The 22,581-nt window shown below is 42.0% G+C and overlaps 2 protein-coding genes across 3 annotated transcripts; both read left to right on the top strand.

Annotated features, from left to right (window-relative positions):
- The first annotated feature begins 13 nt into the window (after window positions 1–13).
- Window positions 14–14,028, top strand: LOC146389042 (transmembrane protein 184B-like). Of its 2 annotated transcripts, XM_084926683.1 has the most exons (10): window positions 14–514; window positions 2,875–3,108; window positions 6,750–6,915; window positions 8,855–8,945; window positions 9,077–9,152; window positions 9,375–9,466; window positions 9,579–9,748; window positions 10,583–10,777; window positions 11,098–11,124; window positions 11,640–14,028. In XM_084926683.1, the coding sequence occupies exons 2-10, from the start codon at window positions 2,875–2,877 to the stop codon at window positions 11,867–11,869; spliced, it is 1,281 nt and encodes a 426-aa protein (XP_084782809.1). In that variant the 5' UTR covers window positions 14–514; the 3' UTR covers window positions 11,870–14,028. The 2 variants fall into 2 exon arrangements, with proteins under 2 accessions (XP_084782809.1, XP_084782810.1); XM_084926684.1 differs by lacking the exon at window positions 11,098–11,124.
- Window positions 14,029–14,524: 496 nt separating this feature from the next.
- On the top strand, window positions 14,525–21,916 carry LOC146389041 (putative ATP-dependent RNA helicase DDX17). Its single transcript, XM_084926682.1, has 13 exons — window positions 14,525–14,901; window positions 15,025–15,184; window positions 15,281–15,377; window positions 15,481–15,614; window positions 15,708–15,773; window positions 15,924–16,065; window positions 16,209–16,369; window positions 16,512–16,684; window positions 16,814–16,924; window positions 17,282–17,343; window positions 17,510–17,569; window positions 20,317–20,547; window positions 20,768–21,916. Exons 1-13 carry the CDS (start codon window positions 14,852–14,854, stop codon window positions 21,190–21,192), a joined length of 1,872 nt encoding a protein of 623 aa, XP_084782808.1. The 5' UTR covers window positions 14,525–14,851; the 3' UTR covers window positions 21,193–21,916.
- The last annotated feature ends 665 nt before the right edge of the window (window positions 21,917–22,581 follow it).

Raw genomic sequence — 22,581 nt, 5'->3', positions numbered from 1 at the left:
AACGACAAAGGCGTGACTGCGCATGCGCTGAGCGGAGTCGCTGCTGTTGATACAGAAAACTGCTGCTGCTGATGTGGGTGAAATAACGGTGTTAGTAGCCCATTAGCATTGGATTGGAAATGGCAAGCTAATACCAGTTATTTTCTCAGTTTACACCTCAGCGTCGTGTTTTATGTAAAGCTTTCTAAAACCGTGTTATACGTCTTTGGTTTGTCTCTACTGGAAGAAGTAACTGCTAAGTTTGTCTCAGGCTAGAAAAGGGCTTGCTAACACTGGTTAGCAGCTGAGGTCGGCGTCATTAAAGCTCAGCTGTCGACTCTTCCCGCAGAAGAAGCCAGTTTCCGGAATTGAAAGAAAGATGCAGTGATTACATACGTGGCTTTCCCTCGTTTGAATGTAATAGCTTGGCTCGGTAACTTTTTATACTCCCGAAAGGCTCGAGATTGGATTCGAGACGATGAGCTAAGTTGATGCCTGGATTCAAATCGGCGCACATCAAACAACTGCAGAGGAGGTAAGCAAAGCGGCAGCACGGAGTCAGGAGCGCCGATCAGCGGCTGTAATTTTCCGCTTTTATTGTGTCTTTCCTAACACTCATAATGGAATGGCTCAAACACCTTGTCATAAATCAGCATTTGTGTGCTAACTGTTATCCCGCCTGAATTTTTCACCTGTCTGATATTGCATGTATAGCACGGCTGTGTGCACTAATACGAAGGTTGAAAGCTGGGAAGCTTGACTTCTCGTCCTTTGTGTATTTTCCTTAATCTGCTCTTAACACTATAAAAATGACTTGTAACCACTGATGAGTCCTGTTGTGTTCACTTCATCTGGCTGAACACTGCCTCGGTGCCCTGGTGTGTTACAGTATGTTTCAGACAGCTTTCCTGGCCTGAAGTCTTAATTCTTGTCACGAAGACTGCCAATTCGATTGATGTCGAAGTACAATGCATGTTTTGAAATCTTTCCCCGGGTGCAGTCAGCAGGACTGATGATCTGCCTTTCTGTCTTGTCTGTGGCCCACTGGGAACCAGCGAGGTGTTATTGTAAGTGCAAGGTGCTGATCATCTCCATTGCGTATGCACAGCAGTGAGCACAGACTTTAATATGGATGATATGCAGATCATTTGTATGTTTATTTTAACATGGCATGTTTTAACTGATTTACATACTATAAATAAACTCATTTTCTAACTGTTTACTTACCAGAACATGGCAAAACCAAACATAACATTATCATTTTGGACATAGAAATTCAGCTGTTAAATCAACGTGATCCTGATCACACTGAAATATGGACCTGTCAGCTTCTTTAATTACTCAAATAATAATATTTACTAGTACAACTAAAATTAATAATAATAATACTAATAACAATATTCTACTTGTGTCTTTGTGGTGGTATTAAAAACAGGCAAAGCATTTAGACTGAATTGTCTGTAGGGTTCTAAATTTATTTCTGGGTTTTTTTTTGTTTGTTTGTTTTGTTTTCAACTAAAACATATTCTGGAGTGTGTGTGTGTGTGTGTGTGTGTGTGTGTGTGTGAAAGCGAGAGAGTGAAAGAGACACACTGGCTCATTCCCAGTTGCTGCATTGCCACAAGCTGATTTAGGCTTTGGCAAAGTGGCATGAGTCATCCATGACAACACTGTGCAATCACCCTATATTTAGCTGGTGTTTCAGGAGGCTTTGAAAGTCATTGTGAAATTAGTTTTCACTGCAAACTATTAGATTATTGCCTTCCTGAAAATCTGTGCCAAGACATTGACGTAGGTGGAGAGATGACGGTTGCAGGGAGATGTAATTTGATGATTGGGGGCGGGGGAGTGTAGCAGAGCATCTGTCTCGATGTGTGTGATGTTGTGAGTGCCGGTTTGGCCGGTCGCCTGTCTAGTTTTCACTTGTCCTCATCAGTCCTGTGTAATTATGAGATGAATGCCACTTCTGCAGCTCATAATGACATAATTATGAGCTGCAGAAGTGGCGTAGTCAGGCAGCTGTGTGGAGTTTGTGTGCTCCCCCTGTGCCTAAATTGGCTATAGGTGTGAATGAGAGCATGGATGTCTCTGGCCATGTGATGGGCCTGTTCAGGATGCACAGCCTGGATACCCTCCAGCCCCCAAGATTCTGAGGCTGTTCCATTAGCCTTGTGGAATAGAAACTTCAGAACCCCTTTATCCATTTTCCTAATGTGCATTTGCGTGCAGTTGTTTCCTTTAATTTCTACTGCTTTCAGCTTTCACCAACCACATGCAGCCACAGGCATGATCGTGTTAGTTCTGCATTTTTTGACTAATTTGTGCAAAGGTGTTTCACTACTCTCATGAGATATGTTTGTGCATAGTGCTATTTCTAGCTGCACTCCACTTCATTCTGCCCAGAGCAGAGCACCGGGAACAAGAAGAGGAGAAACTGGGTCACCAGATCTTACGGATCTGTCACTGTGTGATTTAGGGATTTTTCAGCCCTCTGCTCCATGTCTTGATGTGTGTGTTTTTTGCCCGTTTTCACCAGTGCCTCCTTACCCGCCTACCTTGTGCTTCCTCTTTTCACTCCTTCTATTTGATCTGGCTTCATCCGTCTGCCAGCCGTGCAGTGTCATTTGCACTTTTTTGTGCACTGTCCTACTTTGCTCTGCTCTTTATCTTTTGCTGTTTTCTCGTTCCAGCTTCGGCAGATATTGGCATGAGATTTAGGTCGTTGGCCGCACGAGCCCACTGAGATGCATTTACACATCAAGAGTGTTTTATTCAGGCTTTACAAACTGGAACATGATGTTCTGTTGATTGATGCATGCTATTAAAAATGTCGAGGGTAAATTAAGTGTGATACAATAAGCATATTTGTTGATGAAGTGTCCTTTCTTCATTCAGATGAGTCAGCTTTGGTGGCGAGTCAAGCGGCTGACAGAGAGGTTGGAGAATGACTCTCCTAGCGGCCTCACCCTGGGGTCCCCAGCCACTACAGCCCCACAAGGATCCAACACATCATGGGTGCCTAAAACCCCAGTGGTAACACCAGATGAGCCAATTTTCCTCATGACCTCCACTGCCCAAACTATATCAGGGTTTTTTGTTTGGACAGCTCTTCTGATCACATGCCACCAGGTAAGCAGAGTGGTTAAATGGTCAGCGGGTTTAAATGAAATGTTCCACTAACAGCTACCTGTGAGAGGGTAAACTGTGATCTAAGAGGTTAAATAATAATAATTACAGGGTTTTGAGAGTTCTTTCTACAGTCCAAGGGTATTTGGGAACCTGTTGACTATGTGGTGGTTTCACTAAAGGAATAACCAGGTTATGCTTTTTATTTGGTCAAAATATGTCACTAGGCAAAACTCAAATGCACTCTTCGCTAACATGTTGTTATTGGTTTCATTCAATGTGGTTACATCTGTTTTCCCGTCTTTGCCCATAGCACTTACCCAAAACATTGATCTCAATGTCAGTGTTTTGGGTAAGTGACTCAAAACCCAAATTTGAATCATGATCATGATTGTTTGGTTTTATTTAGACTTAATTAAAGGTTGGTTGATGTTCACACACCAAGCACATGTAGTGTTATGTGCTTCATATGAGGAAATATTCTTCTTCCAAATATTATGGAATTTTCTGTCTGCAAATTTGTTTTGTTTTTGATGTGAAGGTGATAAATAACATCCCATTCCCATGAATTGGCTACACTGTGTTTGTGAAGAAGTTAAATAAGTACTTATTCTCATCTACAATCTGCTTTCTAAAGGCTCCTACACATGGTGAGATTTCAGCAACCTTACAGGTTCATTGCAAGCCAAATTGTGCCACGTGGATCTAATTTGTTGTTGTTTGGAAAACAAGTTTGATGCATCTAGGCTGTATACTGACAATTCCTGCTGAAATGTGGACTGACACAGACAGCTAAACCTACTCTGCTGTTTGTTACCATGCCCAGTTGTGTTAGCTGCAGGAGACATCATACGAAAAAAGCTCCCATTGCCACAGCTCAGATATATTTACTTCTTTATGGCTTTAATTCCACTGACTTGCGGGGAGCAGGGAGACGTCATCCTAAATTGCTGACACTGAGTTTTGTTTTAGTCTAGTGTCTTTAGTCACCGAGCCACATTTAAATCTTTAAAGCAGCCTTTAGGAGCCAGGTTTAAGATGGCTGCAAGCATTAAACATTAGAAACAAGTAATACGAATACATGTCTTTGTGTTTTCTTTGGGGCTGGCAGTAGTACGATTACATAAGTGCAGTGAAACAGAGATGGGCAAAACAACATGCAATAAATTTTTCTTGCAGGCTGTAAAAACTTGGAATATTCTAGTTTGTGGCAACCTTGAGCGCGAACACACGAAAGTGCCAAGTTTGATTGACTGAATTTAATTCGGCCCTCTTAAATTTATCCAGCTTGGGACAATTTACGATGGCTGTATGGCAAGACCTCAGCAGTACTAAAAGCCTGTGGAGTGCTGTGTGCAAGCACTGCAGAGAACTGCAATTCATGGAATAAGAGCAGTTTACCTTGTCAGGTTTCTTTGTTTGTCAGCCCTCATGTTACACTGAAGCATTCAGGTAACATCCCTTTTATGTAAGGGGGATCTATTGTACCTCGAGGCATAGTTGAATGATTTCTCTTCCATTGTTTGCCGATGCTCTTCACACACTCGGTTAAAGAATAGCCTTGTGTCGCTCTGGCAACAGGTGCTCCTGGCTTGAGTATAACACCGTACAGGAGCAGGAGATGTGTGTGCTGAAAGTAGGGTCACTTAGCAACGATTGCCTGTGAGTGCACTGTCTGGCCTGGTGTGTTGTCGTCCCCACCCCCCCTTTCAATGTTTGTTATTTTACCAGAGGTGTGTCTGTTTACAGGCCAGGAAAGGTGATAGGTGTGGACATTGTGTAAGTGGAAAAGAACCACAGGGCGCAGACAGAGGTGCTGGTGACAGCAGCCCACCCTGTCCTTCCTGCCATCTGCTTCTCTGAAAAGGAGTGATAAAAGCTCAGTATCAATTACCCCCATCAAGCACACACTCACAACACACACCCTGCAAACTCACTCTATTCCAGTATCAGACTCTGGCAAGTGTATACTGACTGCACACATGCAGGTTTCATGAGGTAGCCATTACTTTGGGCCACCCTGATTACCTAGCACATTTTGAACTGTGGTTTTGCAGTGAGAAAACTGATCTATGTTGATCTCATGTTGTGTTTTTAGTTGTTTTTTGTTTCTTTGTTGTTGTTGTTTTAATGTGACAACTACTAACCCTTTTTTTTTTTTCAATTTTTGGCTTCAATTATTATAAAAACAAGAAAATCAAGATAAAACAATTATTGGGTCACATTTCATTTTGCATTGAGGCTTTTATTTGGTCAGTACCAGCACGCCCTTTTCCATGACACTGATAGCTTTTGTCTCACTCTATGTGCAGGCCCCAAAAACACTCCCTGCCAGACTTTGCCATGTTTTAGTTTAGGTCCTATTTTTGCGTTTTAAAAATTAGAAATATTATGTGGTACATTAGGTTGTTGGTGGAAACCTGATACCATTTTCCTTCTTTGTTTATGCAGCCCATACATAGCATGTCAACAGGGTTTTTCATTATCTCTGTTTTTATAGGTGTAGATGCTCTCATGAGCAGGTTTAAATTTACTGACCATTTTGTTCGGTACACGTTGCTAATACCTGGTTGGACCTGCTTTTGCCGTCAGAACTGCCTGAATTCTTCATGGCATTGATTTGTAGCAGAGATTTTGGTCAACATTGACATGACATCACACAATTGGTGCAGATTTGTCAGCTCCACATCCATGATGTGAATTTTACATTTCACCACATCCCAAAGGAGCTCTATTTGATTGAAATCTGGTGACTGTGGAGACCATTTCAGTACGGTGATCTTATCATGTTCACGAAACCATTTTGAGATGATTTGAGCTTTGCAACGTGGTGCGTTATCCTGCTGGAAGCAGTCATTAAAAGATCGATACACTGTAGGCTTTCACCTTTAAATGATGCGCAGTTGGTGGTCCAAAGTATGTCAAGAAAATAACCCTGAATACCTTTACACCACCACCACCAGCCTTAAACTTTGATACAAGGCAGGATAGGTCCATCCATGTTGTGTGGACCTACTATCTGAATGTTGCATCAGATCAAGCATTGTTTTTCCAATTTGCTTTAGCTCATCAAGGTCGACCGTATTGTGCATTCACAGATGCTCTTCTGCATACCTTGGCTGTAACAAGTAGTTATTTGAGTTACTGTTGTGTTCCAATCAACTCAAAGTAACCCGATCATTCTTCTCGGTCTTCTCTGACATTAACAGGGCATTTTCACAGGATGTTTTCTCTTTTTCAGACCATTCTCTGTAAACCCTACAGATGGTTGTGTGGGAAAATCCCAATAGATCAGCACTTTGTGAAATACTCAGCCCATCTGGCCTTAACAACCATGCTAAGTTTAAAGTCACATATTTTACATTTCTTCTTCGTTCTCATGCTCAATTCGAACTTCAGCAACTAACTAACTTCAGTAACTAATCAAATGGGTGGTGAGTGTAGATACACCTTTGCCAGTGCTGCACAATATTTACTTGCTCGTTTAATTTTGTCTTTAAGTTATGGAGGCTTTTTCCAGCATATGGAGCTCCTTGTTAGATGATGGTGTCTTTTATAGGAGCAGTTTAATCTTAGATTTCTAAATAAATGACTTTATATGTTTAGATGAACTTGTGTTTCTCTAACCTCTTTTTCTTTTTCAGATCTACATGCACCTACGTTACTACAGCTCTCCAAACGAGCAGCGGCACATAGTTAGGATCCTCTTCATAGTTCCCATCTATGCCTTTGACTCCTGGCTCAGCCTGCTTTTCTTCACCAACGAGGAGTATTACGTGTACTTCGACACAGTCCGAGACTGCTATGAAGGTGAGTGGACAAAGTAACAGAGTCAAATTCAATACACTAGCCTATTATGTTGCACGCAGGAATATACGCTGCCACATGTGCCATCACAGTATGGTCAGCATTTAACACAACAATGAGAGTAAGTGTGAGGGTGTAAGAATTTATGTGCTGTGCTCACTAACAGAGGGCCTTTACAGTGTGTTCATTTACAAAGGTTGCCATCTTTGTTCTCATGTCTCCATGGCCTGTTGGGATTGCAGGGAGGGGGGACAGGTATCCTAGCAACTGAGTGGAAAAAGAGCAAATGCTTGAGAAGGCATCTCACTTCTAAGCAGATAAATCATGATGTATCCCACCATTATTCAAAGTGGGCCCGCTGTGCTTTTTGGTATTTTCTGTCATTTATAGTATATTGTTGGTAACTAGTAGTGGATGCTTATAATAAACATGAACAGAGTTTTAGGTTAGGATGTCGGTGTACGTACACGTAACCCCAGTGAGACAGAAGCTCAGATTTCAAACTGCTCTAAGGACTCCATGTCAGTTTTTTTTGTACCCTTGGCTCTGTATGATGAGATTGTGATCTAGGCACAGAAGCCCCACCCACCTACTGTTCAAACCTTAGGTTTACGTGGAGAAGCCATTCAAAAGAATGTTAGCTTCTTCGTATGTTCTTGTTTCAGAGTTAAAACATACTGTATCTGTAATTATGCAGTACTGAAAAACCCAGGACCCAATTGTCGTCCATATGCTGCAATCACAGGCTTACTTTTAAGCTCAGCAGCTTTCAACTGTAAAGAAAGCTGAGGCAGCAGGGAGCCTGGGTCTGTGGATTACCCTTAGATTAGCCGACGAACACCTGGGCCAGCAGGAAAACTGCGATCACTGTGCAGCCCAGTCAGTTTTTTTAAATTGCGTGTTACTCCTCAGCAAAATAGAAAGTAAACCACTGACCACCGCACAGAATATGATGCAACTGCCCTATATGCTTTGTTGAGATTTTTCTAAAAATATTTAGATTTTTAAAGAATAATGGATATTAAATCCAGGAGAATGTTTTTAAGTTTTTGATATCAGATAATGATGAATTACACAATGGTCTACATATATAACTGTAAATTGTTTTTTTCTTTTCTTTTTAATTTCTGGCAAAAAACTGTTCTCTCTCAGTAAGCGTTTACTGTCACAAGCTTTTACTGTTGCAGGGTGTTTTTTGCTGCATAGAAGAATTACTGTGCCTGGATGCACAGTCAAAGGCTCGTTCTGTGTTCGCTAGTCATTCATAAGACTACTGATAAGTTTCACTTCCTGTCTAGAAATGGCAGTCTCAGCAGTTCTGAAATAGAGTCAGCAAAATCTAACTGTTACTATTAGAGTTACACCGAGTTATTAAAGCATAGTAATTCCTTTACTAGTGTGATAGATGGACTGATTCTTATATCGCACTAAATGAGCACTCAGAGTGCTTTACAACTTGCCTCGTTCACCCATTCACACAAGTACTTTTTTCTATGCCTTTCCTGTGTAAGTGTTTTCTACCTAACATTCACACACAATCATACTCTGATGGATAACAAATTGGGGTTAGTAGTATGTTGCCCGTGCAGACTGGAGCAGCAACCACCAACCTTCTGATTAGTAGGTGAGCTGCTCTACCGCCTGAGCTCTACCACTGTGTGTTGATCACATTGTATATCTGCCATTTCAGTGTATTTTTTTAGCTTGTTTGCTTAGTTTTTGGTGTTCTAAATCCTGCAAGATTATGAAGGTTGCGGTTTCTCTTCCTGTCATATCACTGATATGCAGTTCCTTAGTTTGATGACGCAGTTTCTCATTTGTGCTTCCTGATGCAGCTTAACTCCAGTTAAAAAAATATTTTTTTAAAATCTGGCAATTGTTTTCCAGATGCAGACAGCCACTTTGGAAAACTGTAACCTTTTCTCTGTGTCATCCTCTCCAGCTTTTGTCATCTACAACTTCCTGAGTTTGTGTTACGAGTATCTGGGAGGAGAGAGCGCCATAATGGCTGAAATCAGAGGGAAACCCATCGAGTAAGTCTGATTCCTTTTCATAGTATAATTGCCCATATAATTGGTTACTTCAGTTGTTTCATGTTAAGTGTGTGTGTGTGTGTGTGTGTGTGTGTGTGTGTGTGTATTTTTTAACCTGTATGTCACTTTAGGTCAAGCTGTATGTATGGGACATGCTGTCTGTGGGGCAGGACCTACTCCATTGGCTTCCTCAGGTTTTGCAAACAGGTATGAGTGTTTTAGTTTGGGTGGAGGTTTAGGTTGTACTGACTCTGTTTGAGTGTTGTGGTGTCCACTGTGACAGACAAGTATTAATACATGTTTTCTCCATTTACTAAAAATGTAACGTGTTCGTAAGCATACCCAAAATATCTACTTGCAAATATTTTAAGCTTGAATGACTGTAGGTATCACACATCACCAACTGTTATGTCTTTCACTTCTGTGCAGGCAACTCTCCAGTTCTGCGTGGTAAAACCACTGATGGCAGTGATCACTGTCATCCTTCAGGCCTTTGGGAAATACAGAGATGGAGACTTCAAGTATGTTTCCACAGCACTGTCAACCAGAGCATCAGCATCTTAGTGTTTAGCTTTAGTTGAAATGACTGTTTGATTTTGCATTTATATAATCTTTTTTTTCTGTCTCCTCCAGTGTGGCTAGTGGCTACTTGTATGTCACAATTATCTACAACATCTCTGTGAGTCTGTCCCTCTACGCTCTCTTCCTCTTCTACTTTGCCACACGTGAGCTGCTCGTCCCGTATAACCCAGTGCTCAAGTTCTTCATGGTCAAGTCAGTCATCTTTCTCTCCTTCTGGCAGGGTAAGTGTGTGTGTATTAACTTTATACATCCTCTCTTAATTCACCTTGGAAGTAGCTTGTTATACACAACTGGAAACCTAGCAAAGGTGACCAATGTAAACTCAGAGTTGAAGAGTTGCGAGTTGGAACAAGGAAGACTGCTCATTCTAGTCACTATACTGTAGATACTGTAGAAACAGTCCCAGTGAGAGGTGATCTCTTCAGTCCCTGGCTCCCTAGCCTAGGCTGTATATAACAGATGGATATAGCCACTGGTTCTCTTACATTTTGAAGCCTTGATTCTTGCATCATTGCTGTTGCCGCTGTGCTTTTGCCAGAATGGACAATTTTGGATGATGTGGTGGAGTGCAAATTTCTCATCTAACCCTACCAAGCTTGGTTAGACTCCATGAAGGGTTCATACCAACATAGATACCTGCTATTTTGTGCTAAAAACAAGCCACCAAAACTGGAGCACAGAATTCTTTGATGGGTTGTTTGAAGAATTAATCACAGAGGAAACTATAATATATGTCATATAAGGAACTGCAACCTCAAACATAGTGACTTTAATTAATGGAAAAGAAGCCTAGTAGACAGCTGCTCATTTTGTGTCTCAGTATTCACTAATCAGTGTGGCTCTGGCCCTAACATTGAAAGAGTTTTTACTGTTTAAAGCAACCTGTCTGTTAGCTTTACAGAACAAAAAGGTTTTTTGTGCCAGGTCCAAATATGTTTATTTTAGTGCCAGTTTTGGGCATTTCCATGCACAGATTCAAATGTTGCTGAACTCTCGTGGAGTAATACATCAGTGTTTTGATTTATGTTTTCATATCTTATCTTTGTATATTTCAGGGATGTTGCTGGCCATCCTGGAGAAGTGTGGCGCTATCCCCCAGATCAACTCTGCTGATTTCTCTGTGGGGGAAGGAACAGTTGCTGCTGGCTACCAAAACTTCATCATCTGCATTGAGATGTTCTTTGCTGCTATTGCTTTGCGCCATGCTTTTACTTACAAGGTCTACATGGACAAAAGGCTGGATTCATATGGTAAGCGGCATGTTTATGTGTGTGCGTTGATGTCTGGTTGTAGTAGAGAGTGAAATGTTCAAAGAGCAACTAACAGTATTATAGTATTGTAATTATGTGATTAACAGAGGGTTCTTGATGAAGTCTTTCAAAGCTAATCTGACCTCACTCTTTGTGTCCCTTCCTCTTTACTTTGATTCCTATCTTCAACAATCTGTTTATTTTTGAGTTGTTCTCTTTTCATCTGCCCTCTTTTCTATTCTTTTATTTTCATCTTGACCTTCTTGTGTTTCTTATCTCTTTCTCTCCTTTTCCTCCTCCTTCACTCTGCGGCACTCAAGGCTCATTTCCTATCTATGGACAGTACGGTACGTCTGATGTTGGCTATGTTTTGTCTGTATGTGACTCAGTTGTTTATGTTAAAATGGAATTTGATGTCTTTTTTTTTCTCTTTGATTGTGGTTTAAAAAAATATTGCATTTCCATCGCTTGTGTTATGTGTTTCAGTTCAGTGTTTCATTTGCAGCATTGTATAGAAAATACAGATATTTATGTTTCCATTAGATTTTGAAATGATGGATATTTCGCTGTGTTGTTTTGTGTTCTTTCATTTATTTTGCAGTCAGCTAATTCCGCCTTCCCACTTTGTTCAGTCTGTGGTCCTACCCTTGTCGTAATTCCTTGCCTTGATAATAAATATGCCAGATGGAGGGATAATATTTATCTTAATATATTTTATATTCTTTGCAACAATGCTTGGGTTTATTTGGACAATCCAGCTGGCAGTTGGGATGGAAACTTAGTTTCTTTCCTTTTTCGCTCATGTATTGCTTCCATTCAGTGTCTCTTTTTAATATTTACCACCTTCCCATCACACCTCCAGGTCGCTGTGCCCCAATGAAGAGCATTTCCAGCAGCCTGAAGGAGACGATGAATCCAGGAGACATGGTCCAGGACGCCATCCATAACTTCTCCCCAGCTTATCAGCAATACACCCAGCAGTCCACGTTAGAGCGAAGTGGAGGGCCACCGCTCTCCCGCAGCCACAGTAACATCAGCACCCGCGGGGACAATGAAAAGACCCTTCTACTCAGCTCTGATGATGAGTTCTGAGACTCAAACACACACTCAGAGGCTAACCCTTACTCCTGTAGCCCTTCTCAAGTTTTTAGCAGCCACGGAAGAATCTGATCTTTTTTTTCCCGACCTCAACATGGAAGTTCAGGCTGTGGTTCTGGTTATTTCACATTTAGATAACAGTGAAAGGTCAGATTTATGTCATGGTTGCCAGATTGCTGAAACCGAGGCAGGGCAGAGCCCTTTCTAAGGAAAAAGGAAATGTTTGCTACAGCACGGAAATGAGGAGCGTGAAAAGAATGTAGATGTTACAAATAAAGTGAGGGAGGAGTGAGGTTGATTCTTTAACTGTCCAAGCTATTATTTGTGTTGTTTTAGTTGTGACTTTAGGCCATCGCTGAAAGAAATGCGATTTTTGTATTCACCCGTGGAAAATGGATTCGTACAGATAACCGTGCCTGCATTATACCATCTTAATCCTGCACTAATGACACTATGGCATTACAAAAGTTAGATATGAGCTGGAGAAAATAAGTGCCATCTTCTTCTGAGACACATGGCCTCTTTATTCTTTACTCTTTACACTGATTCATAATCAATATCAATATTCCTCCTCACCTCTCTGCTAGCGCTCTCGCTCTTTGTAATTATATATTGCCAAATAGCACCCTTTGCTCCAAATAACAAGACACTGTCTTAAAGTTTAGGTTTGTTGTTTTTTTTTCAAGTGACCTTTGAATTGCAGGGGTTATTTTTAATATATGACTTCAATGACAAATAAATATTTTATCTAAATGTTGTTTGAGCTCGAAGGTGTATGTTATTGTTATCCTAGAAACATGAGTTTACTGTGGATGTCATCATTATGTAATGTAATGGCATTCCAGCTGTTGGCCAGACTCTATATTGTTTGCGGAGAAGCACGGTAACAGCTGCAGGAGAGATTTTTAGCGTAGGCAGGAGGACTGACGGAAGGACAACGCCCACACAGATTACAGATTACTGATGGAGCAGCACTTTCCTGCACAGTCGGCCCAGCTGTGATGCGCCCTGGATTGTGATCTCATAATTAATGGCATTACGTGCTGCACAGATCGGCCCTGCCTCTGCTGGTGTCATTTGTAATGGCATCACTACGACAGCAGCGGCAAATAAGTCACGTTGTTAGCCGCTACAGATAGAGAATGCGAAGATATGTAGGTGAAAAAAAGGCTTTAAATCAGATTGAAATCACATTTCTACTTGAATATATTGAGCATTTTAAAATTGGTGGTCAGTACATGTACAGAGACACAAAAAGTGACTAAACACCTTCGGGCTGGCCAGAAATCCTCTGGTTGGCATTGTTTTCTTTTTCCAAAAGATGGCTGGAACTGTTTAAGTTATGCATTCATATTTTATCCAATTATGTTTAATATGCGTTTACACAGTGGCTGGTATGAAACTTGCATGTGGTTTGTGGTTCTAAATGTTTGAATGGCAGAGCACAGCTGTATAAAAGCTGAGATTCTGTTTATGTTGAGTGTACATTGATTTAACAGACTGGAGTTAGTGACTGCGGGTCGACACATAGTACATCACAGCCCAACCTTTTGTGAGAAAAGGAGTCAAACCAGCCAAAGTGATGTGTGTGTTTTCAGTTTGTCCTAATGAGAAAATCATACTCGGTCAAGAGAAGGTGGGTGAAAATGTTTGGATTCCATCTGTGACCCACATCCCATCCAGCTGCCTCCTGCCCCAGTGACCGCATCACTTGTGTATCTTTCTACTAAACCTGCATTGCTTCAGTTAAAATCAAGGTCGAGTGTGTTTGTTCTGAGCATTTCATACTTGAGCATTTTCTTCAAAACACTGTCAGATCATAGTTTTGCAAAGCTTATTGTATTTTAATCCAGAAAATACTATATCCAAATGGAAGGAACGCTGTAAATAAAGTCAAACTTAGTGCTGCAAAACCTTTATGACGACGACTGGGACGCCATTGCTTGGTATGGTGCTCTGTTTGAATATATTTGTGTTTTAATGGTTTCATTTCATATATACTCCTGTTTTATTTTTAATTTTTTGTTGTATGATATTTTTTTTGTTTGTATATTGGTAATATTACATGTTTTGATGCTATATCGATTTCTGTTGATGTTTCAAAAAGAAATAAAAGATGAATAGTAAAATAAAAAGACATTTCTGGCAGTTTTTGCAGGCTTGTAGACTCCATCATTGTCATTAGCAAAATATTAGAACCCCTGCAAACACCATTGACAGAAAGACTATCGTTCAAGTAATGTTTTAGACAGTTTTTGTTTTTTTACTCAACTTTTGGTATTTAGTAGTTATCCCCCCTCCCTCTCTTTCTCAGACCATTCTCTTTAAACCCTAGAGACGGTGATGTGGGAAAAACTTAATATTTCACTATTTTCTGATACACTCAGATTAGCCCGACTGGAACCAACAACCATGTCATCTTCAAAGTCACTTAAATCGCCTTCAATTCTAAAGCTCGGTTTGTAATTCAGCGGGTCATCTTGATGGCCTGTTTGTTTTAAGGAGCAGCTGACCACGTGAACCGGTGTTCTGGCCAGTGAGTGTATTGCATTAAGTTTTCAAAGCTGTTTAATAAATGGCCAAGTAAGTAAACAGACGTACGCGTGCCATGAGTATGTCACTCACAGTATGGAGGCGGGGCTTATCCAGCCGCCAGCCAGTCACAGCAGCTTCCGGTTCTGTGTTAAGCTAACAACAACATAACCATCTCCTGCGTCTTATTGCTATTGCCACCTTAATGACGCTTGTCACAACGGAAATATGGCGGGTTGTGCTACTTAACTTTTCAGTAGGCATTTACGAAGACGACATTTTAATTTATTTTTGATTTAGTCAGTTTTCCAAGCTAATTCGCGGTCTCGCCGAGTGAAGCTTCTGGAGTTTTCAAGCAAGGCCAGAAAAAGTATCTGTAAGCAAAAGCCGTACAACCTGTAGAAGATAAAGGTCCATTAGCAAAACTTAATAAGAGCCCTCAAAATGAGAGGTTCTTATGGAGACAGAGACCGAGACCGTGGTCGTGACAGAGGGTAAGAGGACTGCTAAGTTAGCTTGTCAGCTAATGCTAGTTAGTTATCATAAAACCATATTATATGTTTTTATTGTGACTAGCAGCGGTTGCTTTGACCTTACAGTTCGTTGTCATATTCCAGCAATCCCCGATTCGGATCAAGCAGAGGAGGACCACCCCCGGGTAAGAAGTTTCGGAATCCTGGCGAACGCTTACGAAAGAAGAGATGGGACCTGAATGAGCTTCCTAAATTTGAGAAAAACTTCTATAATGAAAATTCCGAAGTGCAGCGAATGAGCCAGGTATTATGTCCATCATGTCACAGTCTGACCTTCAGCTGCACCTGTTGTGTTGTTTAGTCTGTCTTCACTTGTTGCTTTTCTTCTCTTTGCTCTCAGTATGATGTTGAGGAGTATCGCAGAAAGAAAGAAATCACAGTCCGAGGCTCAGGCTGCCCAAAACCTGTCACCAGCTTCCATCATGCACAGTTTCCTCGTAAGCACATGCACTCATGGATACACCTGCAGCACTGTGGACAGTTTGCAGACATGCATAACCAGAAACTTTGTCGTCCCTTATTTTTGCTTCTTCCAACTAGAATATGTAATGGATGTACTGATGCAGCAAAACTTCAAGGAACCAACAGCCATTCAGGCTCAAGGTTTCCCTCTGGCACTCAGTGGGAGAGACATGGTGGGCATTGCTCAGACGGGCTCTGGGAAGACTTTATCGGTGAGATGTGTCTTCCTCTTCACCTGTACACGCCACACAGATGAATTTCACAGGTGAAAGATTAACCAGTCTTCCATATTTTTCTTTTTTCAGTATCTCCTGCCTGCAATCGTGCACATCAATCATCAGCCCTACTTGGAGCGTGGAGATGGACCCATTGTACGTGAAGAGAAAAGGAGAGCACTAATCACTGAGTAGTCTGCCTTGGAATAACCTAATTACATTAAAGATATTAAAGACCTCAAAGCACAACATAAAACTAAAACACTAAAGAGAGGATTGATGTGGCTTTATATATGTGCTGTGCAGTGCTTGGTGTTGGCCCCCACGAGAGAACTAGCTCAGCAGGTCCAGCAGGTGGCATATGACTATGGAAAGTCATCACGCATCAAAAGCACTTGTGTGTACGGCGGTGCTCCCAAGGGACCTCAAATACGAGACTTGGAGAGAGGTGAAGACTTCTAAGACTACTAGAGCATGCAACCATACGGTTGTGTCCTTTTGGGAACCACTTTTGATTAGTCTGTAACTTATTTATTTTCAGTTTAACTGATTATATTACACACTGAAACATGCTAACTTTGTCTCGTCCAGGTGTTGAGATCTGCATCGCCACTCCGGGTCGTCTCATTGACTTCCTAGAAGCTGGAAAGACCAACCTGCGGCGCTGCACATACCTAGTTCTGGATGAGGCTGACCGCATGCTGGACATGGGTTTCGAACCACAGATACGCAAAATTGTGGATCAGATCAGGGTAAAAGCTAATACTCAAAGGCTGTATCTCTGTCTTTTTGGTTTTTTTTCTTTGTTTTTCTGTTTTCTGCTGCTTACTCTTATGTTTTAAGTCCAAGCTGTTTTAGTGTATAGTGTTTTATTTGGTGGGTTCTCTTGCCCAGCCGGACAGACAGACTCTGATGTGGAGCGCTACCTGGCCTAAAGAAGTTCGCCAACTGGCAGAGGACTTTCTGAAGGACTATGTTCAGATCAATGTTGGAGCTCTGGAGCTCAGCGCTAACCACAACATCCTTCAAATTGTTGACGTTTGCGTGGAGAGCGAAAAGGACCAAAAGTAAGAGTTTGGTGGTCTGGTCACATAGGAATTAATTTCTCACATTAATAATAACAGCATCTGCTGTGTTTGGTGTGTGCGTTTACATCCCTTTAATTATAATGCATTTGCTTCTTTTGCTTTTCTCAGGCTTATCCAGCTGATGGAAGAGATTATGGCTGAGAAGGAAAACAAGACCATCATCTTCGTTGAGACCAAGAAACGGTGTGATGACCTGACACGTAGGATGAGACGTGACGGGTGAGTATACCAACTCATCCCAGCATCCGTTTTAACTCCAGACTGTAATAAAGAATGGACACCATGATGTCACCCAGTGGTATGGTCTATGCTGAGGTTGGGCAGTTTAACACTGGAGCGTGTATATGGACTGGAGCTATTGGAGCTTTTTAAGCTATTCCACAGCCTTAGCTAAGCACAGTCATTTAGGAGCAATAATTGAAGACTTGTCAAATTGGTCCACTGTAAATATTGAATTGTACTTTTGCTTGAATTGCCCATCACTGGTTTGTAGTACATCAGATGAGTAGTTGTAGAGAAAATCAAAAGAGCAGAGACACACAGACGCACTGTTAAAGTTGCTGATTTGTCTTCTAGGTGGCCAGCGATGTGTATTCATGGTGACAAGAGTCAGCCAGAGAGAGACTGGGTATTATCAGGTACAATAAACACACTCGCTGACATTTCATTGTACGACAGTTCTTTTTACTGTTGTGTTGTGCTGTCCTGAACCATGTGTTGGCTCTGCTTGCATAATTACACAAACTGAACTGAATTAAATTAAACAGCCAATCTTAATCACCTCTTTTTCATCTCATGTTGCAGAGTTTCGGAGTGGCAAAGCACCCATCCTCATTGCTACTGACGTCGCCTCACGTGGGCTTGGTATGTCATGTGTGCTCAAGTATAAAGCAAGTAATTTCCTAAGTATAGCCCCACATACATGCAATATATTTCCCTCTTCAGTATTTAGAATGATAAGTATATATTGATCTGGCTGTTGTCTGCATTTTTATTCATAGTAAATTTATCAAAGGCCAACCACAAACACATGCGCTGCTTCTCAGATAAAGTGTGTATCTAAGAAGTATGTCATTTGAAGCAGGCTTTCCTCCAGACACTGAAGTCTCTTTGCTTTATTAAAGAAACACTAAGAAAGCCGAACGAAGGATTGATGTTGAATGAAGTGTGACGATGTAAGGGGAGAGGCTAGCCAAGCAGCCCCTTACAGCACAACAGTCCAACTTTGAACCTAATTCTGTGTTCATTTGTTTTCTTTTCATTTTGTTTATTTGTGTTGTTTTTGTTTCAAGTCTCTCTTCTGGCAACTAGAAGCACACAGGCTCTCGGGAGCCTGCAGCCGGACCTAGGCATGACAAATCGAAAGCTGTCTTGGGGAGAAAGACAGCCTGATTAATCTGATTTCCAGACACGGCCGTCTCTGCTGAAAACTTAACAAAGAGCCCGCTAATGAAGCTCTCCCCCCGCCTTCCAGGACACTGGCAGCCTGGGTGATGACGGGCGGGGAGGGAGTGGCAAGCGCAGGGTGCCGCTGGGCTTCCAAAATTTGATCGTATGCTCGAGGGCAGCTGTCGGGTGAGAGGGCGAAGAAGGGGGCGTGGAGGAGGCTGGACTCTTATTTGGCATGCCATCAACAGAGGGATGAACCCAAAGCACTTGCTGATAAGATTCACTCATATTCACAGCCGGTATTCAATCTAACGGCTGTAACGGATTAAGAAAACTTTCCCGTAAAGTCCTCGAGGAGATTCAAGTCCATTCAGTAACAAACTCATAAAATTGTGCCTAAATTTGAACTTTCAGCTAATGCACTTAAATAGAAAACAGTTTTGTGAAGATGAGCTGCAGTGGTGTGTCACAAGACGATAAAGACAGAAACACCTGCCAGGAAATGAGGGTGGAAAGCAGCCGAGCCGGGCACGGGTGGCTATTCTGGAGACTTTCCCTCTGAACTGCCCCCTGATGCCAGCCCCCAACACCACCCCCCACCACTGGCTGTCCAGGCCAACCTCTCCCTCTGAGGACGTCATGTCTGGTCCTGGCTGGCAGGAGTCCTGGCCTGGAGGAGCCACCTCACTGTGATCAGTCTCCCTCCTTTTCACTCCCCTTCCTTTTTATTCTGTCTTTCTTAATTTGTCTGCCTGTTTCTCTCTCATCCCTCCTTCTCTTCTTCTTTTTTTTTCACTACCTCCCCCCCCACCTCATTTTGGTCTCTTATTTATCTATTTGTTTGCCTTTAAACATTTCTGACTTGTCCGTTTTGTCCCTTTCACCTCTATCCCTGAACCCACAGCTTTCACTTTCCCCTTTGTCTTGAACTCCTTGGCCTGTTGTCTTTGTATACATCACACCAGATCACCAGGTCAGACTTTCTAAATACCATCATAAGAACTAGAGCACATTCCCTGGCAGAGCCCACTCCCAAATCTCTCTTAAAGAGAACGTCCTCCCTCCTTTAGTGTCTGTTTCTCGTTACGAAAATTGAAAAGCTGGGCTCGGTAATACCACTGCCCTTTGATGTGACCTAGGAGGCATTTGGAGCAAGCAGCACCAGTCAAAGCCTGTTCGAAAAAAATCTACTTCTTTCACTAACCAATCTCTTAATTAGAAGTTAGTATCACCACTTCTTGGTAATCTAAAAAATGGCAAGGATATGAGATCCTTGAAGTTGACATAAAAGAATCTAGAAGGCCTCTCCACTGACCTCTTCCTCTAGAAACATACATAAGCCCAGCAGTAATGGTTCCAGGCCAATCACGGCTGGGACACACGAAGAAGCACAGTTAGGAGTAGGGTAGGACCGCAACCCAGCACAGTCCAGCTGGAGCTCTGGCCCAGACAGCTTCCAGCTTTGGGAGGGTTGTGGAGGAGTGGCGAGGTTGGAGAAGGGACTGCATTTGTCCGGTGCGCTCTCCTCCTACCCCTGCAGACCTCCCAGGACTGGTGATGGGTGGGGGGACAGAGAGGGAAATCTCTAAATCTCTGATTACAGGGTAAGTACTGTACCTAACCCTTCCCCCTTCTCTATTTTTCCTCCTCCGCCAGTCTTTGTCATTATGCTTCCAAAACAAGACGTCCATTTCCTCTAATCAGCAGTGTTTTCTGAGCCCTTCATCAACTGTAATGAGAAACAGACCTCTTAACTTTGAGTTAATCTTTTCTGTCAGAAATTTCTCTACATTATATATTTAATTTTAGGGTCACTGCCTTTGAAAATTTGTTTCTTTTTAAATGTTTATCCAAATTCTCGTACTGCAACTTTTTCCTTATTTTTGCAGCTTATATTTGACTGCATGTAACCTGTTTTCATGTGTGCACATACTTTATTTCTCTGCTACATTATTTGTTTTTCTAATTGGCACGTTAGGTCATTTTCTAAATGCGTGCAGAGTACAAATAGCCGATGATTTGACTGGTAAGTGATGCTTTCAGAGGACGATGGGTGTCTTGCAGTTATTGTCTGACTGTTCCCATTTTAAAAGACAAAATTAATGAACACTGCAAAATAATGTAAAAGTCAATTAGCGTTAGTTTTGGTCTGACTTCTGTTTGCATCTTTTCCCTCCCTGTTACTGACCTCTTCTCCTCTCGCACCGCCCCTGCTGCCAAAGATGTGGAGGATGTCAAGTTTGTCATCAACTATGACTACCCTAACTCATCCGAGGATTATATCCACCGCATCGGGCGTACAGCTCGCAGCACTAACAAAGGCACCGCTTACACCTTTTTCACTCCGGGGAACCTCCGGCAGGCCCGAGAGCTGATCCGGGTCCTGGAGGAAGCCCAGCAGGCGATCAATCCCAAACTGCTGCAGCTGGTCGACCTTGGACGCGGCGGAGGAGGTGAGGAACGGTTTAAGCATCATGTGTTGCTTAAACTGTTTAACTGCTGAGCTCTCTGCACCACAGAAGAGTCTTTATTGATGAACCTAAATGGGGATGAGCTTTGGTAGTATGTGAAGGATAGATTGACTGTATTTAAGGGAGCAAGTGATTGATCACATAAACAAATGCTTGGGTAAATGAATGAGCTAGCAGTTTCATTGCAACTCTTAATTCCCAGGTGGCCGTTCCCGTTTCCGCAACTCCAATTCGAACAATCCCAACATGATGTACCAGGATGAGTGTGATCGCCGGATGCGTTCTTCTGGTGGGGGCAGCAGCTCAAAGGATGGCCGCGGCAGCAGCTACAGCCGCGGCGGAAACAACCGGGATGGGGATCAATCCTCTTCTTACAGAGATCGCAGCAGCAGGGATGGAGGACGCAGTTACGGCTCCGGCTCCTATGACCAGTACCAGAATAACAGCAGCTCCAGAGGTGGCTCCGGCTCAGCAGGCAGCGCTGCGGGGAATGCCCCACCTCCTTCATCAGGCCCTCAGCCTCTAATGGCCCAGCAGTTCAACCCTCCGCAGCCTATGATGGGTTTGATGAGGCACTCGCCATTCCAGTTTGCGCCTCCTCCGGCATCTCTGTCTGGGAGGAAATGATGTAGTATGTGCATCAGTGTTACACAGCACAACACAAACTACACCTGGGCAGAGTGTTGAATTTTTCATTTTATCGCTCTTCCAACATTCCAGTTAAAAGCATGTTTTAGTTGACTGAGAGATCTTCATTTCTTCAACATTAGTTTTCGACTGGCTTCAGGTGTTTGCGTGGAAAACTTTTTTCAGCTTAAAGTTGGTTTAAAGCAATTCTGTGTTCGTTTAGCTTAGTTTGTTGCAGCTGTATTGGATGGAAAAAAGCAACGCTGCTGTTTTGTATTGTGAATCTCTTTGTGAGCTACTTCCAAGAGGTTGATAGTGTTATTTTCTGTTTAGGTATGGCAAAGGTAGGTGTTGAAGTTAATTTTGTTTTTTCTGTTTCAGATCATTGTTGGAAGCCAAAAAATCCTTCTGAAATATTAAAAACAGATCCTGATGTGATTAAAAAAAAAAACAAAAAAAAACGTGGGTTAAAAACCTTTACCACATTGGAGTGTTTTTCTTTGAGCTTTACCTCGATCTCGTTATGTAGGTGCAAATTGAGGCCTTACCAACTAGTGATTTCTAAGTTTGTATTTACTAACAAATCTCCTGAGGCTTACCTGTTTAGAGGATCACCAGTGTGGTCTGGTCTTTGCAGCAGTGATGAATGAGATTTCCTAGCAAACAGTAAGTCCCCTTTTTAAATTTGTTTTTCATGTTTAATAAAGTTCTTTGGTGTATAGGACATGTTTGTGTGTTTCTGTAAACACTTGAACACTTCTTTTGATCACCAAGAATAAATTTTATTTCCCCATTTTACCAGTGTTATGCTCTCACACATGTCAAATGTACATAACAGAACTGCTATATCTGGCATTTAACAAAGCAGTCTTACTGAAATTAGTGCAGTGGAATGTGATCGGGATCCTGTGGGAGGAAGTGTTCAGCATGGCTGTCATGCATCGCAGATTGTAGAAACGATCTGAACACGTCTGAGACGGACACCGCGCTCAGAGCACCGGAGTGCAGCTCAGTTTGCATATGCTCAAGTTTTCCATTTTTAATTTGTCCAAATAAATGCTTACACAACAACTCAAATGTCAAACTAATCTCAAAATTGAACTCATAGCGTATTAAAGATGACTATATTAATAGTATCTGAATCTGCACGCCTCACATGACAAACATGTAACAGATGAGAAAAAAAACTGAACTTTAAATAATGTTAGAACTGCAAAATAGGCACATATGGCAGAAAATACACAGCTTTGATGTTAACAGTAAATTTTGTTCATTACACAAGATTCGAGGGGTCAGCTAGAAAAACAAAAGTGTTAAAACAATCATTCTCTGTGATCACAAAGTGCACTCAGTCAATGTGAAAGAAAAGCAATCAACGTAAACAGACAC

Source organism: Perissodus microlepis, chromosome 4 (genome assembly GCF_051167445.1).
Source record: "Perissodus microlepis isolate ML-2025 ecotype Zambia chromosome 4, ASM5116744v1, whole genome shotgun sequence".
In the NCBI taxonomy this organism is placed as follows: domain Eukaryota; kingdom Metazoa; phylum Chordata; class Actinopteri; order Cichliformes; family Cichlidae; genus Perissodus; species Perissodus microlepis.
This window is presented reverse-complemented; position numbering and strand designations above follow the sequence as displayed.